The sequence below is a fragment of the Rhynchophorus ferrugineus genome, unplaced genomic scaffold (assembly GCF_030347505.1).
Source record: "Rhynchophorus ferrugineus isolate W39M unplaced genomic scaffold, kcgeb_rfMv2 rfM4, whole genome shotgun sequence".
Lineage (NCBI taxonomy): Eukaryota > Metazoa > Arthropoda > Insecta > Coleoptera > Curculionidae > Rhynchophorus > Rhynchophorus ferrugineus.
The window spans coordinates 21,275,983-21,294,312 of record NW_027472583.1 but is presented as its reverse complement, the minus strand read 5'-3'; the positions used below and the strand labels follow the sequence as shown (position 1 = coordinate 21,294,312).

At 30.2% G+C, this 18,330-nt stretch overlaps 3 protein-coding genes across 4 annotated transcripts; all 3 read right to left on the bottom strand.

Annotated features, from left to right (window-relative positions):
* Positions 1-142: 142 nt before the first annotated feature.
* LOC143194710 (uncharacterized) lies at positions 143-3,291 on the bottom strand. The gene has a single exon (XM_076401357.1). It carries the CDS (start codon positions 3,208-3,210, stop codon positions 2,020-2,022), a length of 1,191 nt encoding a protein of 396 aa, XP_076257472.1. The 5' UTR covers positions 3,211-3,291; the 3' UTR covers positions 143-2,019.
* A 3,474-nt stretch (positions 3,292-6,765) lies between these two features.
* LOC143196734 (uncharacterized) lies at positions 6,766-9,843 on the bottom strand. Its single transcript, XM_076404693.1, has one exon. The coding sequence runs from the start codon at positions 9,754-9,756 to the stop codon at positions 8,548-8,550; it is 1,209 nt and encodes a 402-aa protein (XP_076260808.1). The 5' UTR covers positions 9,757-9,843; the 3' UTR covers positions 6,766-8,547.
* Positions 9,844-15,311: 5,468 nt separating this feature from the next.
* LOC143196694 (uncharacterized) lies at positions 15,312-16,661 on the bottom strand. Of its 2 annotated transcripts, XM_076404582.1 has the most exons (2): positions 15,768-16,661; positions 15,553-15,694 (listed from the first exon to the last, which is right to left on the bottom strand). In XM_076404582.1, exons 1-2 carry the CDS (start codon positions 16,579-16,581, stop codon positions 15,675-15,677), a joined length of 834 nt encoding a protein of 277 aa, XP_076260697.1. In that variant the 5' UTR covers positions 16,582-16,661; the 3' UTR covers positions 15,553-15,674. The 2 variants fall into 2 exon arrangements, with proteins under 2 accessions (XP_076260696.1, XP_076260697.1); XM_076404581.1 differs by having other exon boundaries at positions 15,312-16,661.
* Positions 16,662-18,330: the final 1,669 nt, after the last annotated feature.

Sequence of the window (18,330 nt, the reverse complement as noted above, 5' to 3'; positions counted from 1 at the left end):
TTCTTAATGTTGAAAAATTAATAAATAAGTAAATATCAACAATACATGCAAACATCTAATATACTAATAAGTTTTTAGATATAAGATTTAATATTACTATTACCTAAGGTTCACAAGGTTCATCAAATAAAACAAACACATATTTTGGGAGCAAAAGAAGGTTAAAATTTATTAAGCAAACGTTGCACTAAAATATAAAATACATGATGGTAAAACTAAAATAAAATCAAAATGCTAAAGGTGTTAAAATTAGAGTATAATTATTATAAATTCTGGTCCTGATAGTCGGCCTCTTTATTCGATCCTTTAGTAAATTTTAGCACTGGCATCCCAACATAGGCTTAATTAGTATTTTCGTTGTTATGGTTAACACAAAAGCATATAAAATTTTGATTGTTGCTCAGATTAATTGACTACTCAATCAAATCATTTACGAACGGAATTAAAGGTGTACGGTGGCAAAATACACCTCAAAATTGTTAAAATAAAAAATGAAGCCTTATTTTAAAAAGTTTACAAACTAATAAGATAGTGTATACGTTACTATTTAAAAGAGAGAACATTAATTATGATTTATTATAGATAAATTCCAAAATTCTATATGAACGGAATATTGTAAAATATTACGCCTTAATTAAATATAAGCTTTGAGATTAAAAAGCGATACATTTTATAAACATTTAATATTATATTTTAAAATTATGAAAGCTACTTACACCTTTATAGTACTATACTTAATAATACTTATTCCTTAATTAATAAAATGGATTAATTCCGAGATTTTGTTAGACTGATGAGTACTAAAATTGGAAAAAATTATACCATATTTTAATATAAGCTGCGGGATCAAAAAGCAATATATTTTAAAATATTTGAACATTATTATTTGAAATTCAGAAAAATGATTTTGTAAAATTTGTGCTATAAAATAAGCAAAGTTTAAAAATGTGAAAAATACATCACAATTGAATATAAGCATTGAGAATAAAAAGTTATATTACTCTAAACTGTTCTTAATGATATTTAGAAAATTGATTATATTTGAATATTCATGAATCCCAAAAACATTATATAAAAATGGTAAATTTTAAAACTATGAAAAATGTTTTAATATATACTTTCAGAATAAATACTAATATATTTTAAGCTTTTGAATGTTATTAGCTAAAGTTACGAAGAATTATCATATTTAAATACCAATTAATCCTAAAATCCTTAGATATTATATAGTATGTAAAATTTAAAATTGAGAAGAATCATTGCGTATTTTGATATAAGCGTTGAGAATAAATTGTAGTATATATATTTTTTTAAATATTTTTTAGTTTAAATATTAATGAAGCCCTAAATAAGCATATAAAAGTTTAAGTTTTAAAATAGTTAAAAATTACGTCATATGTTGGTATAAATATGCGTTTTAACATTTCTGAATGTTATTATTTAAAATTACGAGAATTTATTATATTTGAATACACCGATATATAAAAATAGTAAGTCTTAAAAAAGCAGAATCATAATTTAATATAAGCGTTGTGAATAAGCAGTATTATATTTTAAAATGCTTAAATATTGCTTCTTAATGCTATTACTCAAAATTACGAAAATTGATTATATTTCCACACTGACTAATTCCTAAATTCTTATATATAATTAGTACGTTTCAAATTGAGAGAATGAATGACTATATATGATTATAATATGAACATCGATAATAAAAGGTAATATATTTAAAATGTTTTGAATTAGAACAGTAAATCTAAAATTTGAAAAATTACGCTACATTTTAATATATGTCTTAAGATTAAAAAGCGATATATTTGAAAATATTAATATAGTATTATAATTTAAAATTACGAAATTTGATTACATTTATGTACGAGTGAATCTCAAAATATTTATTAGTTTAAAATTTTAAAATGGCCTCATATTTTAATATAAACATTCAGAATAAATAGTGATATGTTTTAAAATATTTAAGTGTTAATATATGAAATTTTAAAAATTGGTTATATTTACGATTTACTTTTTAAACCAACCTCGAGAAATCATTAATTCCAAAACAAATTCCAGTCTCTTCTGGAACTTCTTTCCTACAACGGGATTGCCATTCGCATCGTAGTCATTGCATGTAGTTTCGGCCAATGTTTCTAAAATCTTGACTAACATTAAGGGACCTTGCGTGTCCAATTCTTTGTGAAAATCGCTTATTGTGTAACCGGTAATACGCAATCTGTAATCTTCGAAAATGTTTTCTATACATTGAAAATAATAATGCGCCAAATAGTTAAAGCTTTCTTGAAGTACGTCCTTATTGACGCTGGTAAAGAGAAAAAAGATTAGATCGTTAATGCAATTCGAATATTGAAGGTTTTTTAAACCAAGTATCTTGCAGGCTATGGGTCTTCTATTGTCGTATGCAATCATAAAATTTTTGTTGTAAAGTTTAGGGTGACATAAAGTCATCCAGTAGTTACTTTCATATGGATTACCGATGCAATAGTTACATAAGGACATATTAACAGTCTGTGTAATGGACGACGAATATTTGGCGATCTTTTTGGACTTCAGGACCGTTTTAAGCAACTTGTTAATATATTGACGGCAATATTTATTCTTTTCTTGTTGGGTGGTCATTAGAGTAGGAACTACCCTTTCTTCGAACTCATTCTTACAAATGTGCCTCATGACTAGGGGAGCGACATGCATATGCGCCATTCTTACAAGTACTATCTTGCAACTCACTATATCTAAACCTTCTTTTGCTCCTGGGGTTATATACCCCTTTTCGTTCAAATTTTCCAAAAGGAGCACACCGGTATCATCCGGTACATCCCTATTTGGGTTAATGCTAATTCTCGCTCCGATACGTGCTGGAAAAATATTGTAATACAATCTCGATGGTAATATTCCTTTACTTATTTGGAAGTCGGTGATAGCTGGAATAACTGTTTCGTACAGTTCAACTTCATTCTTGAACCTAGCCAAAAGGTCTGGTCTTAAGGTAACGTTTGAATCCCGTTCGCATACCTTCATAAAATAGATGGCTATTTCCGTTTCATTGGAATTCTGGATCTTAATAGTGGCCGTTAGTTCAAAGCTAGATGGTTTGTTAAGTTGCTTTATACGTTTGTTAATTACTCTAACGTTCTTATTGTAGTACTTGCTTAATATACCAGATAGGTCGATGATCTTAGACCTACTGCCAGCCATGTTTAGGAAGCCCAGCAATTCGATCTTAATACTGGTCCCTTGATGTTAAGTTGGCTGGTCGAGACGCAAAGGAACTTCTAAACGTACATCTACCGATAAAGTAAATTCGCATTCCAAAAACCAGAACATTCCCAGCATAATCTTAATATTTTCTCTTTAATATTCTGACATTCCGTACTATTGCAATACTTACAAAGATCGATAAACATATACAGGAAGTAGAACGTTTATTTTGTTGGATAGTTTTATCGTACATAGAGAGTACAATAACCAGAAATAGTAAACTAGAAATCTAGTAGAAACATTTATAAAACCATCCAGAACCAGTAATAAATACAAAACTTTAATGATTAATAAATTAAATAATATTAGGTCCTTGCAGGTGTACTAATTATTTTTTACTTTAAAAAAGTTTATATTAAAAAGAAATGGTAAAATATGTGATAATATATTTTCCATCATTTTCTACAACCTTCGCATCCGAAAGTTTGATGTTAATTTAGCAGTTAATCAAATCTATCCGCCAGACAAATCATGCTGACTAGATCTGACCGAGAGGTACTCGGTTATGTCTATAAAGTAACTTACCGTCTTTCCCTTACAACTCTTGCAACGTGTAACCAGGTGACAGAAATTAATTTTGGTCTAGTACTCTACATTACTATTCCCTATTGCTAACCTTTCCTTGCAACAATACATAATTATATTTATAGGAACGACGTCAGGAGTTATCCACTGTAACATTTTTATTTGGTTTTAACAACTCTTAATATTAACAACCTGCTGATTCTATAATATATACAGCAATATTTTGTAACAATCACGCTCTTAAAAGACTTTTGCCTGTTGTATTAAGTATACCCAATTTTCGTTGCCAGTCATTATATACATTTTTCTATTTAACAACCAACGAAAATCATGTTATTTAAACGATGTGAACTTTCAGTTTCACTAAATTCCTGTAGTATTCATTTTCCCTCTTTGGATTTCTCTCCCATATGATATATGTATCTAAAACCAGCTGATTGATCAAATCCAAAGCTGTCTCAAAGTTCTCCGAGTGTTTTGAGAGTTTGAACATTTTTGTTGTTATCGTTATTGTTATTGTTTGGTACTTTTATAATTAAATTAATATTTTTCTTTGTATTTTGAGAATAAACGATCGTTCAGCACTGAACTCTAATAAATATTCAGTGAGTTACAGAAGTTAATTTTTTTCTGTCTGTTTGACATTTGAATTTTCTTGAATATATAGCGTGCACACTTATATCACTTATTTGATAAAAGAAAAGAAAAAACTAAATTATTAGGAACTCATATACACAATAAACAAAACAAATGACATATACTGAACAATTTTATTAGATTACGTTAATTACATTTTAAACGTAATTAAATGTACATAATATATTATACTTACTTAAAGGTACATAACATATAATACTTACATTGGAATGATCATAACAGGTCAATTTAAAAGTCCCCGTCCTATCACATAGATGCGCGCTACTAGAATTAAACCCATACGTTTTTTAGTTAGCTCTAACCCTCAAAAGATGCATATAAATTTGACAGCTGTCAGATCATTAGTTTGTGAATTATGGCATATTGAGTGAAGCAACTTTTCTTATTGTGAAAAATATAGATAAATAGGAATTTCGCGTGCTGATAAAATATTGCTTTTCGAAGAGAATTAATATAGATGAAGCAAAAACTTGGCTTGATGGCAAGTTTCCGGGCACTAGCCCAGGAAAATCAACCGTCAAGGATTGGTTATGTTAAGTTTAAACTTGGTGAAATGAGCACCGAAGACGATGAACACAGTGGACCCCCTAAAGAGGTTGTTACCGACGAAAACATTTAAAAAATCCACAAAATGATTTTGAATAGCCGTAAATTGAAACTGAATGAGATAACACACACTATAAAGGTATCTACTGAACGTTTACATCATATCATTCACGAATATTTGGGTGAGAAAGCTCTGTGCAAAGTGGGTGCTGCGCGAGCTCACTTTTGACCAAAAACAACGACGAGTTGATGATTCGGTGCAGTATTTGAAGATGACGAAGCGTAATAAACCCGAATTATTGCATCGATATGTGACAATGGATGAAACATGGCATCATCATTTCACCCCGAAGTCCAATCTACAGTCATCCAAGTGTACTGTACACAATGAACCCGCTCCAAAGAATAATATTCATTGGCTACTTTTAAAACGGAAGGACCATCAGCAGCGACTTTTATATAGCGTTATTGGACCGTTTGAAAGTCGAAATCGCTGAAAAACGGCCGCATTAAAAAAAAAAAAGAAAGTGCTGCTTCACGAAGAAAATGCACCACCAAAATCCATGAAGGCCCCGGCGACTATTTCCTGTTCTTAGATCTCAGAAAGACGCTTGCTGGGAAGAAATTTTTGTCGAATGAAGAGGTGATCGCCGAAACTGAGGCTTATTTTGAAGCAAAGGACAAATCGTTCTACAAAAATGGTATCGACAAGTTGGAGGGTGCCTATAATCAGTGTATGTATGTTCCCTTGAAGGGAATTATGTTGAATAAAAAAAACTAATACTGCTCAAAATATGTATCTTGCTATGTTAGGCTGGGGAATTTTCAATTGACCTGTTATTGTTGTGAATAAATTACCGATATTTAAACTATACCGGTTGGTCCGTCTTTTCAAAATTTTAGCACATTTCCGTTACATTTTTCTGTCATGGAACAAAAATATACACCTTCTTTTAAATTTTTATCGGTGTGTAATTTCAGTAGGGATTCTCACATCCTCGATAAATATTAGAATGTCTAACTAAATTATAAAATTACGCGCAGATTTGGAGAATTTTAGCGCGCGTTTAAAATTACCTCCTCAATTTTTCTTTACTGCAGCAATAATTTTTATTGCCAGTAAGTTTTTTAGTTCTTCAAACCAGTCAAATGCATAAATTCGACGGTTCGTTTATGAGAGAGCAGCGGCAGATTTCTTCAAATCAAACAACAGCAATGAACGCCGCAAACCTCATTTTGACTATTTCATGAATAATACTAAATTGAATAAAATTATGTTGTGTAGCTAGCAATTTACCGGTTACGTTAGGTTGTTTATATTTATCTTTCGCAATTTCAGTAGTAGCTATCGTCAGCAAAAATACACACAGGTGCCTAATTATAAAGAAGAAATAAAAGACCTTCTAAATAATAATCAGATAACTTTTAGTTGTGTAAACAATGAGTTACTTTCGGTCAGTTTCTTCTTTGTGGAATGGTTTTCCAAATTTTGGTGACCCTACGACTGGAGAAACTTAAGTATTACAATATAATATTCTGATGTCATTCAGATTCTGTATGTCACGCCAGTAACCTGGCCGGACGTCTTCTGGGATGATTTCTAAGTTGGTCACTCGCCTCTCGGTAAAAAAGATAAACCCCTAGTTGGTGAAAGGCGACTTTAAAATGTATTTAAAAAAATGTAAATTAAAATTGAAAATCCTTATTGAAAAAACCTTATATCATTAATATGTAAGGTTAATAATGTTGATTAAATAAAACTAGTTATTTGGAAGCAAAAAAAGGTTTAAATTTATTAAGCAAGCGTTGCATTGGAACATAAAATACATGATGGTAAAATTCAAATAAAATTAAAATGCTAAAGATGTTAAAATTAGAGTATAATTATTATAAATCCCGTTCTTGATAATCTTGATTTCGGTATCCTTTTGTAAATTTCAGCACAGCACCCCAACATAGGCTTAAAGATTATTTTTTCTACTTATTATTAACACAAAAGCATATAAAATTTTGATTGTTGCTCAGTTTTATTGATTTCTCAATTATATCATTCACAAAAAAAAGGTGTACGGTGGCAATATACACCACAAAATTCTTAAAACATTAACGAAACCATTGCAAAAACTTTAGAACAAAAAAAACACGCTTTATTTTTATTTTTTTAGTTTTTTTTTATAAATATATATTTTAAAAATATTGAATCATTATTATTTATTAGCATTAAATTATTATTTAAAATTTTGAAAATTAATAATATCCTAGTGTTGATAAATTTTAAAAGATCGAAAAAATTACGAAAATAATTAAAAGTGATGTTTATTTAAAATAGTTAAAATTTTTATTTTAAATTACGAAAATTGATAAGATCGAAAATGTTATGATAAATTCTGAAAATGGAAAAAATTACTCCATATTATAATATATGTTTTGAGATTATAAGCGACACTTCTTAAAACTATTTAATCTTATTAATTAAAGTCACAACATTTATATTTTAACATAGATGAGATCGGAAATTACGTTACTTACGTTTTAAAATTGAAAAAATTACGACATATACTTTAACACTTTAAAAGCTTACAGTTTGAAAGCGATATTTGTTCAAAAAATTTAATAGTATTATTTAAAGTTACGAAAAGTAATTATATTTTATTAATAATGAACTACGAAATTGTATAAGAAACATTTAACACCGAAATTTTAAAATTGGGAAAAATATACAATATATTAATATGAGCTCTGAGATTAAAAAGTGACATTTTTAAATTTTATATCATTAATTAAAATTACGAGAATAAATGTATATCTTTAAATATTTGAATAGTATTGTTTGAAATTTAGAACATTAATTTAAATATTAATAAATTTTAGAATTATTGTATAAACATTACATAGAATTTTAATATGGACTTTAAAAATAAGAAGTGTTATTTAGAATTGAGAAAATTAATTATATTTCAATAGTTATTAATCTCAAAATCATTGTATAAAGATGGTATACTTTATAATAGCGAAAAACGACTTCATATATTAATATAAACTTTCAGAATATACAGTAATATATTTTGAAGTTTATGAATGGTATTAATTAATATTAGGAAGATTGACTACATTTGAATGAAAGATGGTAAATTTTAAAATTGCTAAAAATTACTTACTAATATTTTGATGTAATCATTCAGGGCAAATTGTAATATATTCTAAGATTTTTAATTGTTATTAATTAAAATTATGAAAGTCGATTATATTTGAATATTAATGAATCCCAAAACCGTTATATAAAAATTCAAAAATTGCGAAATATACATTATATTTTATTATAAGCTCTGAGAATAAAAAGGAATATCTATTAAAATTTCTTAATATTATGATTTAAAATTACGAAAATTGCAAATCTTAAAAAGCCTTAAACTTGTTATATAGAAATGGTAAATTTAAAAATAGAAAATTAGGTAATATTTTAATATAAAAATTGATAATTAACGTGATATGTTTTAAAATATTTGAAAGTTATTACATACATGATATTTTGAAGATTGGTTATATTTACGATGAAGTTTTAATTGATGGTCTGAACCATTTCCGGGAAATCATAAATTTCAGAATAAATATCAACTTCTTCTCGAATTTGCGCCCAACCACGGGATGACCATTTCTATCGTATTTATCGCATGTGATGTTAGCCACTGCTTCTAAGATCTTTACTAACATTAAAGGGCCTTCTCTGTCTACTTCCTTGTGAAAATCGTTAATCGAATAATTCCAAGATGCCACTTCGTATTCTTCTATAACATTTTGTAAAGCAAAAAAGTAATAATTTATCAAAAGGTTAAAATCATCTTCAAGTACATCATAATTAACACTGGTAAAGAGAAAAAATAGTAGGTCGTTACAGCAATGGGAATATTGAATGTCTTTAAAACCAAGTATTTTGCACTCTCTAGGTCTTCTGTTTTTATTGTAAATCATAATATTTGAGTTGGAGAGATTAGAGTGACACAAGGTCTTCCAGCCGCTATTTTCAGGTGGGTTACTAATGCAATAGTTACATAAGGATATATCGACGTTCATTCTAATAGATTCAATGAAGGCGGTGATCGTCTTCGACTTCAGTCCTAAGTCAATTAGCTCGTTAATATATTGACGGCAATAGATGTTTTTTTCTTGTTGGACGGCCATTAGTGTTGGAACGATTCTTTCTTCGAACATATCCCGTTTAATAAGCCTCATGGCTAGAGGAACGGCATGCATTTGCGCCATTCTTGCAAGTACTAACTTGCAACCTGCTAAATCTAAACCTTCTTTTGCTTCCGGGGTAGAATACCCCTTTTCCTTCAGATTTTCCAAAAGGAGCACGCCGCTTTCATCGGGTACCTTCCTGTCTACGTCAGTACTAATTCTGGCCCCGATACATAAAGGAAATAGATGGTAATATAATCTATCGAAGTAAACTCCTTTACTTCTTTGAAACTCGGAAATAGATGGAATGATGGAGTTGTAGAATCCGACTTCAACTTTAAACCTGGCCATGAGGTCTACCCGTAATCCAACTTTTAAATCTCTTTCGCACACTTTCACGAAATAGATGACTTTTACCGTTTTGAGTGAATACCGTCTTTTAATTATAGTTGTTAGTTCCAAATTAGATGGTTTGTTAAGTTGTTTTATACTCTCTTTAATTACTGCTACTTTGTTATGATAGGACTTGCTTAATATATCAGGTAGGCCGATGATGTTAAACCCACCCTCAGCCATGTTTGGCCTAGCAATTGGATCTTAATACTAGTCCCTTGATGTTAAGTTGGCTGGTCGAGACGCAAAGGAACTTCCAAACGTACGTCTACCGATAAAGTAAACTCGCATTCCTAAGGCAAAAGAAACGAGAACATTCTCGGCATAACTTCAATGGGTTCTCATTAAAGTGCTGCCTGATGTTCTGAATAATTGCAATAATTACGAGGATCGATAAATATACGTAGAACCTAGATCGTGTATTACCTTAGTTTATCCTGTAAATAGAGGAAAATAAGCGGAAATACTAAAATAGAAGAAGAGTGTAGAAATAAGCAAAAATTTCAAAAGAAAACAAGACGATACGAGCCATCCATAGTCTATTCAAAGTTACTTTGTTCATCGCAATTTTGCTGCATCAACTCTGAGTTTTAGTTAAATTTAGCTTTAACATACAATAAAATTCTAGTTTTAATAAAATAATGAAACAAAAATGTTATCAAAAATATATAGTTTATTTAACATTATAGTAAATCTAATGCATATATTACTGAAGCACTTAAATCTACAACTAAGAACACAGGTATAATAGTTTGTGGATTAGAGTTGTTTTATTATATTTACATTGAACACTTTTCCACGCCACCCATGAGGTAGAGTTCTAGGTGTGTTTACTTTATTAGAGAGCATATCTTATTTACCTTTTTAGGTTTAGTTCTTGTTTCATACAATAGTGTGTTTAGTTATCAAGTCATCTTGGTATCATTGTATTTTTTATTTTTTCTACCTATCTACGTCTAATACCTGCATACACTATTTTTGATAAAATTAATCACTGAATTCCACCTAATATATTTAACATATCTACAAAACATTTAATATTCATCTCTCTTCATACATTTTAACTTAAAGCTCATCCTTAATTCTGAACATTGACAATAATATCCATACACACAAACCTTTCACACGCTAAAATATCATTTTTTACAATTATACTCTTTTAATTATGTGCGTACCGTTAATTGTTTCCACTGTCATCACTCCATCTCAGAAATTTCCAGCGTTGCACAGCATAATCGTATATCCTGAAGGTTTTCTTTAATCACTGCCATTTTGCGAGTCACTATATAGTCCATCAATGAACTGTTAATTTCCAATCTGTCTAAAACATGTTCATAATTCCATCATTTATCAATTTCTTCCTCTGTATGTCTTATCAAGTTTACATATGTAAGCAGTTATTGATGGATCCTTTTAGACCAGCATGTCTATTATAATAATTCTTTGCTAGCCAAATATCAACTCGATTACTATATACATTTCATATAGAGCCAAAATCATGATGGTCAAGATTCGTCACCCACTATGTAGACGGGTTTTCTTGGTTGAATCGAACATATTGTTCTTCATTTTGTAAGCAATGTTAGTCACAGTATCCATACTAACATTCAGCGAAGCAGCAACACGCTAAAAAATATTTTCAATAAAATTGCAGCTAATTAACTATGACATTTAATATGATAAATATTTACCTCTCTAACGGAATTTACGGTCAAAAGAGGGCTTCCATTATCTCGTGCCTGTTCGAAATATCTTATTAGAGATGTAATCAGGTTGTGACCCTGACTATCTGTTATATGCGACATTTTCAAAAAGTAAACAAAAGCTAGTAATTATAACTAATATTTTGAATAATTTTGCATACGTATAACAACCGGACGATTTTGATAAGGTAGTTCGGTTTCACGATCGAACTTATTAGACAGCATTAAGTCACTTTTCAACTAGAATAAAATGAGAAAATATTATCTAATTCTGAACCGAATTTACAAATTGCGACAGACAATACATTAGATATCTTGATAAGCTTTGAATAGAAGGAACTTAACGAACACTTAACGAAAATGTTGTTTCCTTTTTGAAGAAGATGGGGTCATATGGAGGCATGAAATTTGGCACGGTTAAAGCTTATATCGAGGAAGAATTTTAGGCCTAATAGTTTTCATGCGATATGCGATACAAATAAATTTGTTCTACTTTAACTATAAACTCCCAAATCAAGCAATCTGTAATGTAATCTGCAATCTGTATTCAATAGTTCGGTTTCACGATCGAACTTATTAGACAGCATTAAGTCACTTTTCAACTAGAATAAAATGAGAAAACATTATCTAATTTTGAACCGAATTTACAAATTGCGAAAGACAATGCATTAGATATCTTGATAAACTTTGAATAGAACGAAGTTAACGAACATTTAACGAAAATGTTGTCTCCTTTTTGAAGAAGATGGGGTCACATGGAGGCATGAAATTTGGCACGGTTAAAGCTTACATCGAGGAAGAATTTTAGGCCTAATAGTTTTCATGCGATATGCAATACAAATAAATTTGTTCTATTTTAACTATAAACTCCCAAATCAAGCAATCTGTAATGTAATCTGCAATCTGTATTCAATAGTTCGGTTTCACGATCGAACTTATTAGACATAAAATATATAAACAAATCCAGCCATGCGAGCTAAGAGTATGGCTCGCCGCTGGGGATAAAGCTTTCTTCTTAAGTTTCTAAAATAAAGTAAGCGAAAGCGTTCGGTAAAATTAAGATAATGTTTGTTTTTTACATTCATTTTACATATTAAAATGGTAAGTGAATGATTCAGCCATAATTAAACTTGTTGTAACAAGTTTGGATGAAAAATGATAAATAATCGTATGGTATTTTATCGGAAGTTATAAATAGCTGTGAACCAGCATAGATTAACAAAATTCTAGAATAACAAGAATCCTTTTTTTTATTACAAGATTTTTCAAACCACAATATTGATTTAATTGTATGTCTGGTGAAGAAAAAGAGAAAAGGAAAAATTGTTTTTATTTAAGGACTATTATTAATTGATATGGTTCTGGAGACATAGTACATAATTGTACTAAAGGAAATTTTAAAGGTTTTTATTATAGGTCATAGAGAAATAGAGATTTAACTTCATATATTGGCGAAACGTCCAACAAGTAGATGTCGCTACCTTTAACATATTACTTGTTTTATTCGCTATGGTAAGAGCCGCGACGGGATCTGATTAGTTCATTTCGTTGAATGGTTTATTTATTTTGCACGCCATTTTCAATGCGCCCTATATAGAGAACAGTGTTGTTAGCTTTTTATAAGGTTTTATACATTAAATTATTAATTTATTTTATTAGTATATACATGTCGGTATCTGAACAATTTAGTGATGATAAAAGTAATACCACGAGCCCAGAATATGTACCAATGGAAGTGGATCAAAATCAAAATCAAAATGATATAGAAGGTAAATTGAAGGGGTCGGTCACATTTCTGTTCATAATTGTTACCATTAATTTCTAATCTGTCTTACTATATTGGTACTGCCTATTTCCATCGTTCCAGGCCCACAACCACGGTATTCGAAGCAAGTATCATCGACATTTGAACAAACTCCAGAAGATAATGGTAAAGTTTGTATTCATTCAGTATCCCCCTTTCTGCTCATTCTTACTGTTAATTACTTGACTATAACTTCAGTCCAGATGTACATCTTAGGTTATTTAGTAAAACTTTTTAAAAACGAGATTAAGTGTGATTTTTGTTCACCTACAATTATGAATAAATCAGTAAACCCACAAATTGAGACTGATCTTATAAAGGCAAGACAATATCTCGTGCCTCAGAATCCAACAAAATTGTTTTATCATACTGTTAGTAGGTCCTTGAGCTATGTCTTATTTTATTCAGTAATTTTGTCACGTAGATAATATAATAAAATTTTTGTCAAACGTTTAAAAAACAATTAAATTTAAAACCCTTCAATTGTACATTCCGTAATGATGTTCCAGATTAAATATTAAAAGTACTAGCAAGGTGTGCTACATACTTTTGAGTGAACATAATATTAAAAGAGAAAGACTCAAAGTTTTCTTTCAGTATAAGGAAACAAAAAGACAGAACTCTGATAGATCCTATTAAATTGATAGCAGATAGATTGAATAAAAATCTATATCAAATTACAAAAAACTTTCAATCGGCTTTGCAGTTTGTGAAAATTAACTATTTTCAAACGTGTAGATTCGATGGAAAGAGTACAAATGGAGGGGAAGTAGCTATCACAGGAACACACTCAAAATTCTACTTTAAGTCACCTTCATTATCTATGCCATCTATGTTTCAGGCCAGGGACTTTTTAATTGACCTGTTAACTATCAAACGGTTTTACAGTTTGTGAGAATTAACTCTTGCCAGGCGTGTGCGTGGGATGGGTAGCGTCTAAATAGAGGAGAAATAGCTACAATAGGAGTATACACAAAATGCTATTCTGGTTCGCCTTCATTACCAATTAAACAAAAAGAAGGATTTTTTGTGACATATTACGACTAATGCTATATCGTTCTTAATAAGTAGTATTCGTAAAAAGTTACCTACTAGATAGCCGACATTTATTAGTTTCAAAGAATATTCCTAAACGTATGGTCATGCTATTCTGTCATATACCATCTGTCATATAGCAAAAAGTGCTGGTTTTGATGGTACTGACAAAGAACGACCTGGGGAACCAAAGTAGTTTGAAGGCAATGACTTACAAATCTTATAGGTTAAAAAATCCATACCAAACAACAAAATAAATTTCAAATAGCTCACTTGGTGAGAATTAACTGTTTCCACGTGTTTGTATGCGATGGGAAGGGCCCAAAGGAGGTAAGATGCCTATTAAGACAAGTAAAAAGGGGATTTTCTGTGGCATTTTATGACAGCCAATAAAAATTAGATCTACTACGACGATGTATAAAACCTGATGAGAATTAAATTTAGATGAATGTTTGAATGCTTTTTGTATCACTGATATTGCTAGCTAAAAAAAACTAACAGATTATTGCAGTGCAAGTTTTATTGAGTGTATCTTATAAATTTCATAAAAATTTATTTATAAATTCGAAATACAAGTCTAAACCACAACATAGCAATTAGGGTATATTATTGGATTTATACATATTAGAAAAAATGGCGTCTTTGTCCTTCATTCAATCATTTGCCAACTCTGAATAACACGGTATTCTTCATCTTTTGGTATCCTTCCTCTGGCCTCATCGACTTCATATTATGCTCGTCATTCTTGTTCATAGTTAACACGACTCACCTGTTGATTCTGATTGTTATTATTATTCTTTAATAGTAACATTCTCAAGAAGCTCTGGTGGCGTTAGTTAGAAATTATACTTCTAATGTATCTAAACGCCAATGAAAGCATTGTATTACCACTTGATTAACACATCAGAGTGGGCAAAATCGTAACTAACTCTAATAAAGAGCTATTAAGTACACAACATGTTGATTATTGTGCTGTTCAATGGAAAGTGTATTTATTAATTTTTTAAAATAACAATGAAAGCATTACAATTCCAAGGCCAAAAATGTACCTTGGTCATTAAGCAATGCCGTTACTAATTATACTAAATCGATTCTAAACATTTTCTATTATTTTTCTAATATTTAAATAATTTTTTTAGCGATCCCTGAAGAATCAGTCATGTTTTTTAAAGCAGATTTAAATTTATATTAAGTAATAAAAGTATTGATATGCTTTATTAAAAAATATAAAGGTGCTTGTTCGTGAAAATCAGAATATAATTTCAAATCGCAATTACATTATTACTCTCAGGTTATGTTCAACACCGTAAAGATAGTATTTATCAACCTCTTCGTGAATAAAGGCCCCAAGATAGGTTCCCCGTTTTCTCTATATCCTTCGCATGTTGTATAAGCCTGCGCCTGTATTATCTGTGTTAGTACCTTTTGTCCTTGTACGTCAACCTCTTCCAAAAAATGTTCCTTCGTATAAGGGACGGCTTTCTTGCCTATAGGATATTTATTTAGGTTGAGAATAAGTTCTGTATAATAATAATCCAGAATACTGGGATAGCATTCAATTAATACATCGATGTCAACGCTAGTAAACAGAAAAAATAATAAATCGTCGCAGCAGTGAGAATACGAATAATATTTTAAATCTATTATCTTACAGCTATGAGGATTTCCTGTTGGATCATATTTTATCATCAAATTACGGATGTTGAAATTAGAATGACACAAAGTGAACCAGGTGTCATCTTCGATTATGTCAAGCTCAGTGGCGCTTTTCGAATATTCGATGACGCTATTAATATACGAAATAAGATCAGACAAATCATTCATTTTCAGCACGTCAGCGGTTAATGTTCGTGCGTCTAAATGGCCGTAGGGTTTCTTGCGATAACGTGCATTTATTAAATGAGGAACAACTTGTGCCTTGAACTTTTCTAAAGATACTAGTTTCACGGCAATGGGAGCAGCATGCATCTTTGCCATTTGAGACAGCACTAATTTGCAACTTTTTAAGTCCAGATGCGCATTTGGTGATGTATATCCCATATCTTTTAGATCTAACAAAACTAGTGCACCAGTTTCATCTGGTATTTCTCTATCAGATAAAATACTAATTGTTGCCCCAACACATTCAGGAAATGAGAGGTAATATTGGTCATCATATGCCATTACTAGACTTCTTTGATAATCCGTTAAAAATGGAATAATAAAGCGGTAGAAATCAACTTCTTTTTTGAACCCAGCTAAGTTATCTGTATTAATGGTGATTTTCATATCAATTTCGCACAACTTCACAAAACATGCGAGTGCTTCAACATAAGTTTGTTTATCCTTTCTAAATCGAGCTATTAGTGCTATACAAGTTGGTTTATCCAGTGTTTTTAATTGTTCGCCAACAATATTAACTTTATAACTATAGTAGTTACATAATATCATCCGTAGACCAGTAATTTTTGACTTTGTTGTGTCCATTTTGATGCGCCGTAATTCGATATAGACACTGCAACTTCGATGTTACGTTGGAAAATTTCGACGCGGTAATTGCTACAGAAACATCCAACGCTAAGGTAAACTTGCATTCAAAAAACAGAGACATTCTTGGCATAACATTAATATTTTGACATCAAAACACTATTAATACATTACCAGGATTGATAAATTTATTTAGGATTATATTATTGTCTTTACATATATTAAATATATAACACTCTATACAAAAATAATGTTATTCTGTCAGAACCATTTACCAGGATCATAATTTAACGATAAGATGGCAGTAATTAAAGTAAGCCCCGTAGCGGTTTTCATAGGTACATGACTTGAAATAGAAAGTGTATTTGAAATATAAAACACAAAACAAATTATTTTAACTGGTTTTATTTAAAATAAATTTACAAAATACGGTCAGGTTTGTTTATTAACTAGATTAGAACTTATCGAGCCCCTATTAATCAGTAAAAGACAAATATAATTTTATGAACACTAACTACTCGTTAACCTGCTAACGAAAACAATCTTTCTACAGGTCCTGACGTGCACAAACTTGTCTTCTACTATATGAACACATTTTCAAGGTCGAGCTTTTTACATTTTAAGTTAATGAATCTGATTGAATTATTCATCAAAATTGAAGATCACTCATGGTTATAAAGTCTTCTTATGCATATAGTGAGATCAGCAAGCTGTAGTTCATGGTAAGGGACACTAAAACCGAATGAAACTGTTTCTGCAGATGACAGATGCAGAAATTAATGTCGATAAAAATTCAACGACGCTTGATTGTTAAAAATATCAGTAATATCGATTAAGTACTGATGGATACATTGAAGTTGTGCTGTACCAAATATATTGCCCTTTGATTAGCGCTTGTTTTGGCGGAAAGTTTTTTTACAAATGGGATCAAAATATTGGAGATATCTAATGAGTGGTGATTGCAATCAATGCAAGAACTAAATAACTTACATATATGTTACATTATTGTTGGATATCTATTATTAAAACTTATTAAGGCATTTGGAAGATTCAATAGAAAAACCTCAAGTTTGACTAAAAATAAAGAACTCAAATTTATCTTAACAAAAATACCGAAAAAAATAGGAAATGAAAGTGAATTATAATTTAGGTGTGTTAAATAATGAGGTAGCTGCAAAGGTAACTTAATAATTATTCCGATGTTAATTTTAAGTTACTTGTATTACATTATTTGTAACTAGCGACCCGCCCCGGCTTCGCACGGGTGCAATGCTGATACTAAATTAAATACACTATAGAAAAAATATGAACGTTGTATATAAAAACATAGCGGCCCGCTCCGACTTTGCACGGGCATAAAATATATATGCCTATGTCACTCAATGAAAACATGATTAAAATCGATCCAGTATTTTTGGTTCATTCATTACTGCCCTTGGCCTGCACGCATTAAATTTGGAGTAAAACAATTCCTCTTCCCCTATACTTACTATGAAGATTTCCTGCTTTCTTTGGAATATCTAAATTCATACAATTTTTATTACATTACACATTTTTAAACGCAAATTTTAAATTTGTAATATCTCCGAAAATATTTGTTTAATTTACATGCTGTAAGGAACCATATTGATCTATATTAATTGCACATTGTATTTAAGGTACTTAATTCGATAAGGATTAATGCCGTATTGCTTAAAATAGCTTCGTAAATAAGCCATTTTCTCACGTAAAAAGTAAACAATAAAAATG

What these genes read in the sequence shown, in the direction of transcription:
- LOC143196734 (XM_076404693.1), bottom strand. Translation starts at nt 9,756, where the DNA reads ATGGCTGAGGGTGGGTTTAACATCATCGGCCTACCTGATATATTAAGC.
- LOC143194710 (XM_076401357.1), bottom strand. Translation starts at nt 3,210, where the DNA reads ATGGCTGGCAGTAGGTCTAAGATCATCGACCTATCTGGTATATTAAGC.
- LOC143196694 (XM_076404581.1), bottom strand. Translation starts at nt 16,581, where the DNA reads ATGGACACAACAAAGTCAAAAATTACTGGTCTACGGATGATATTATGT.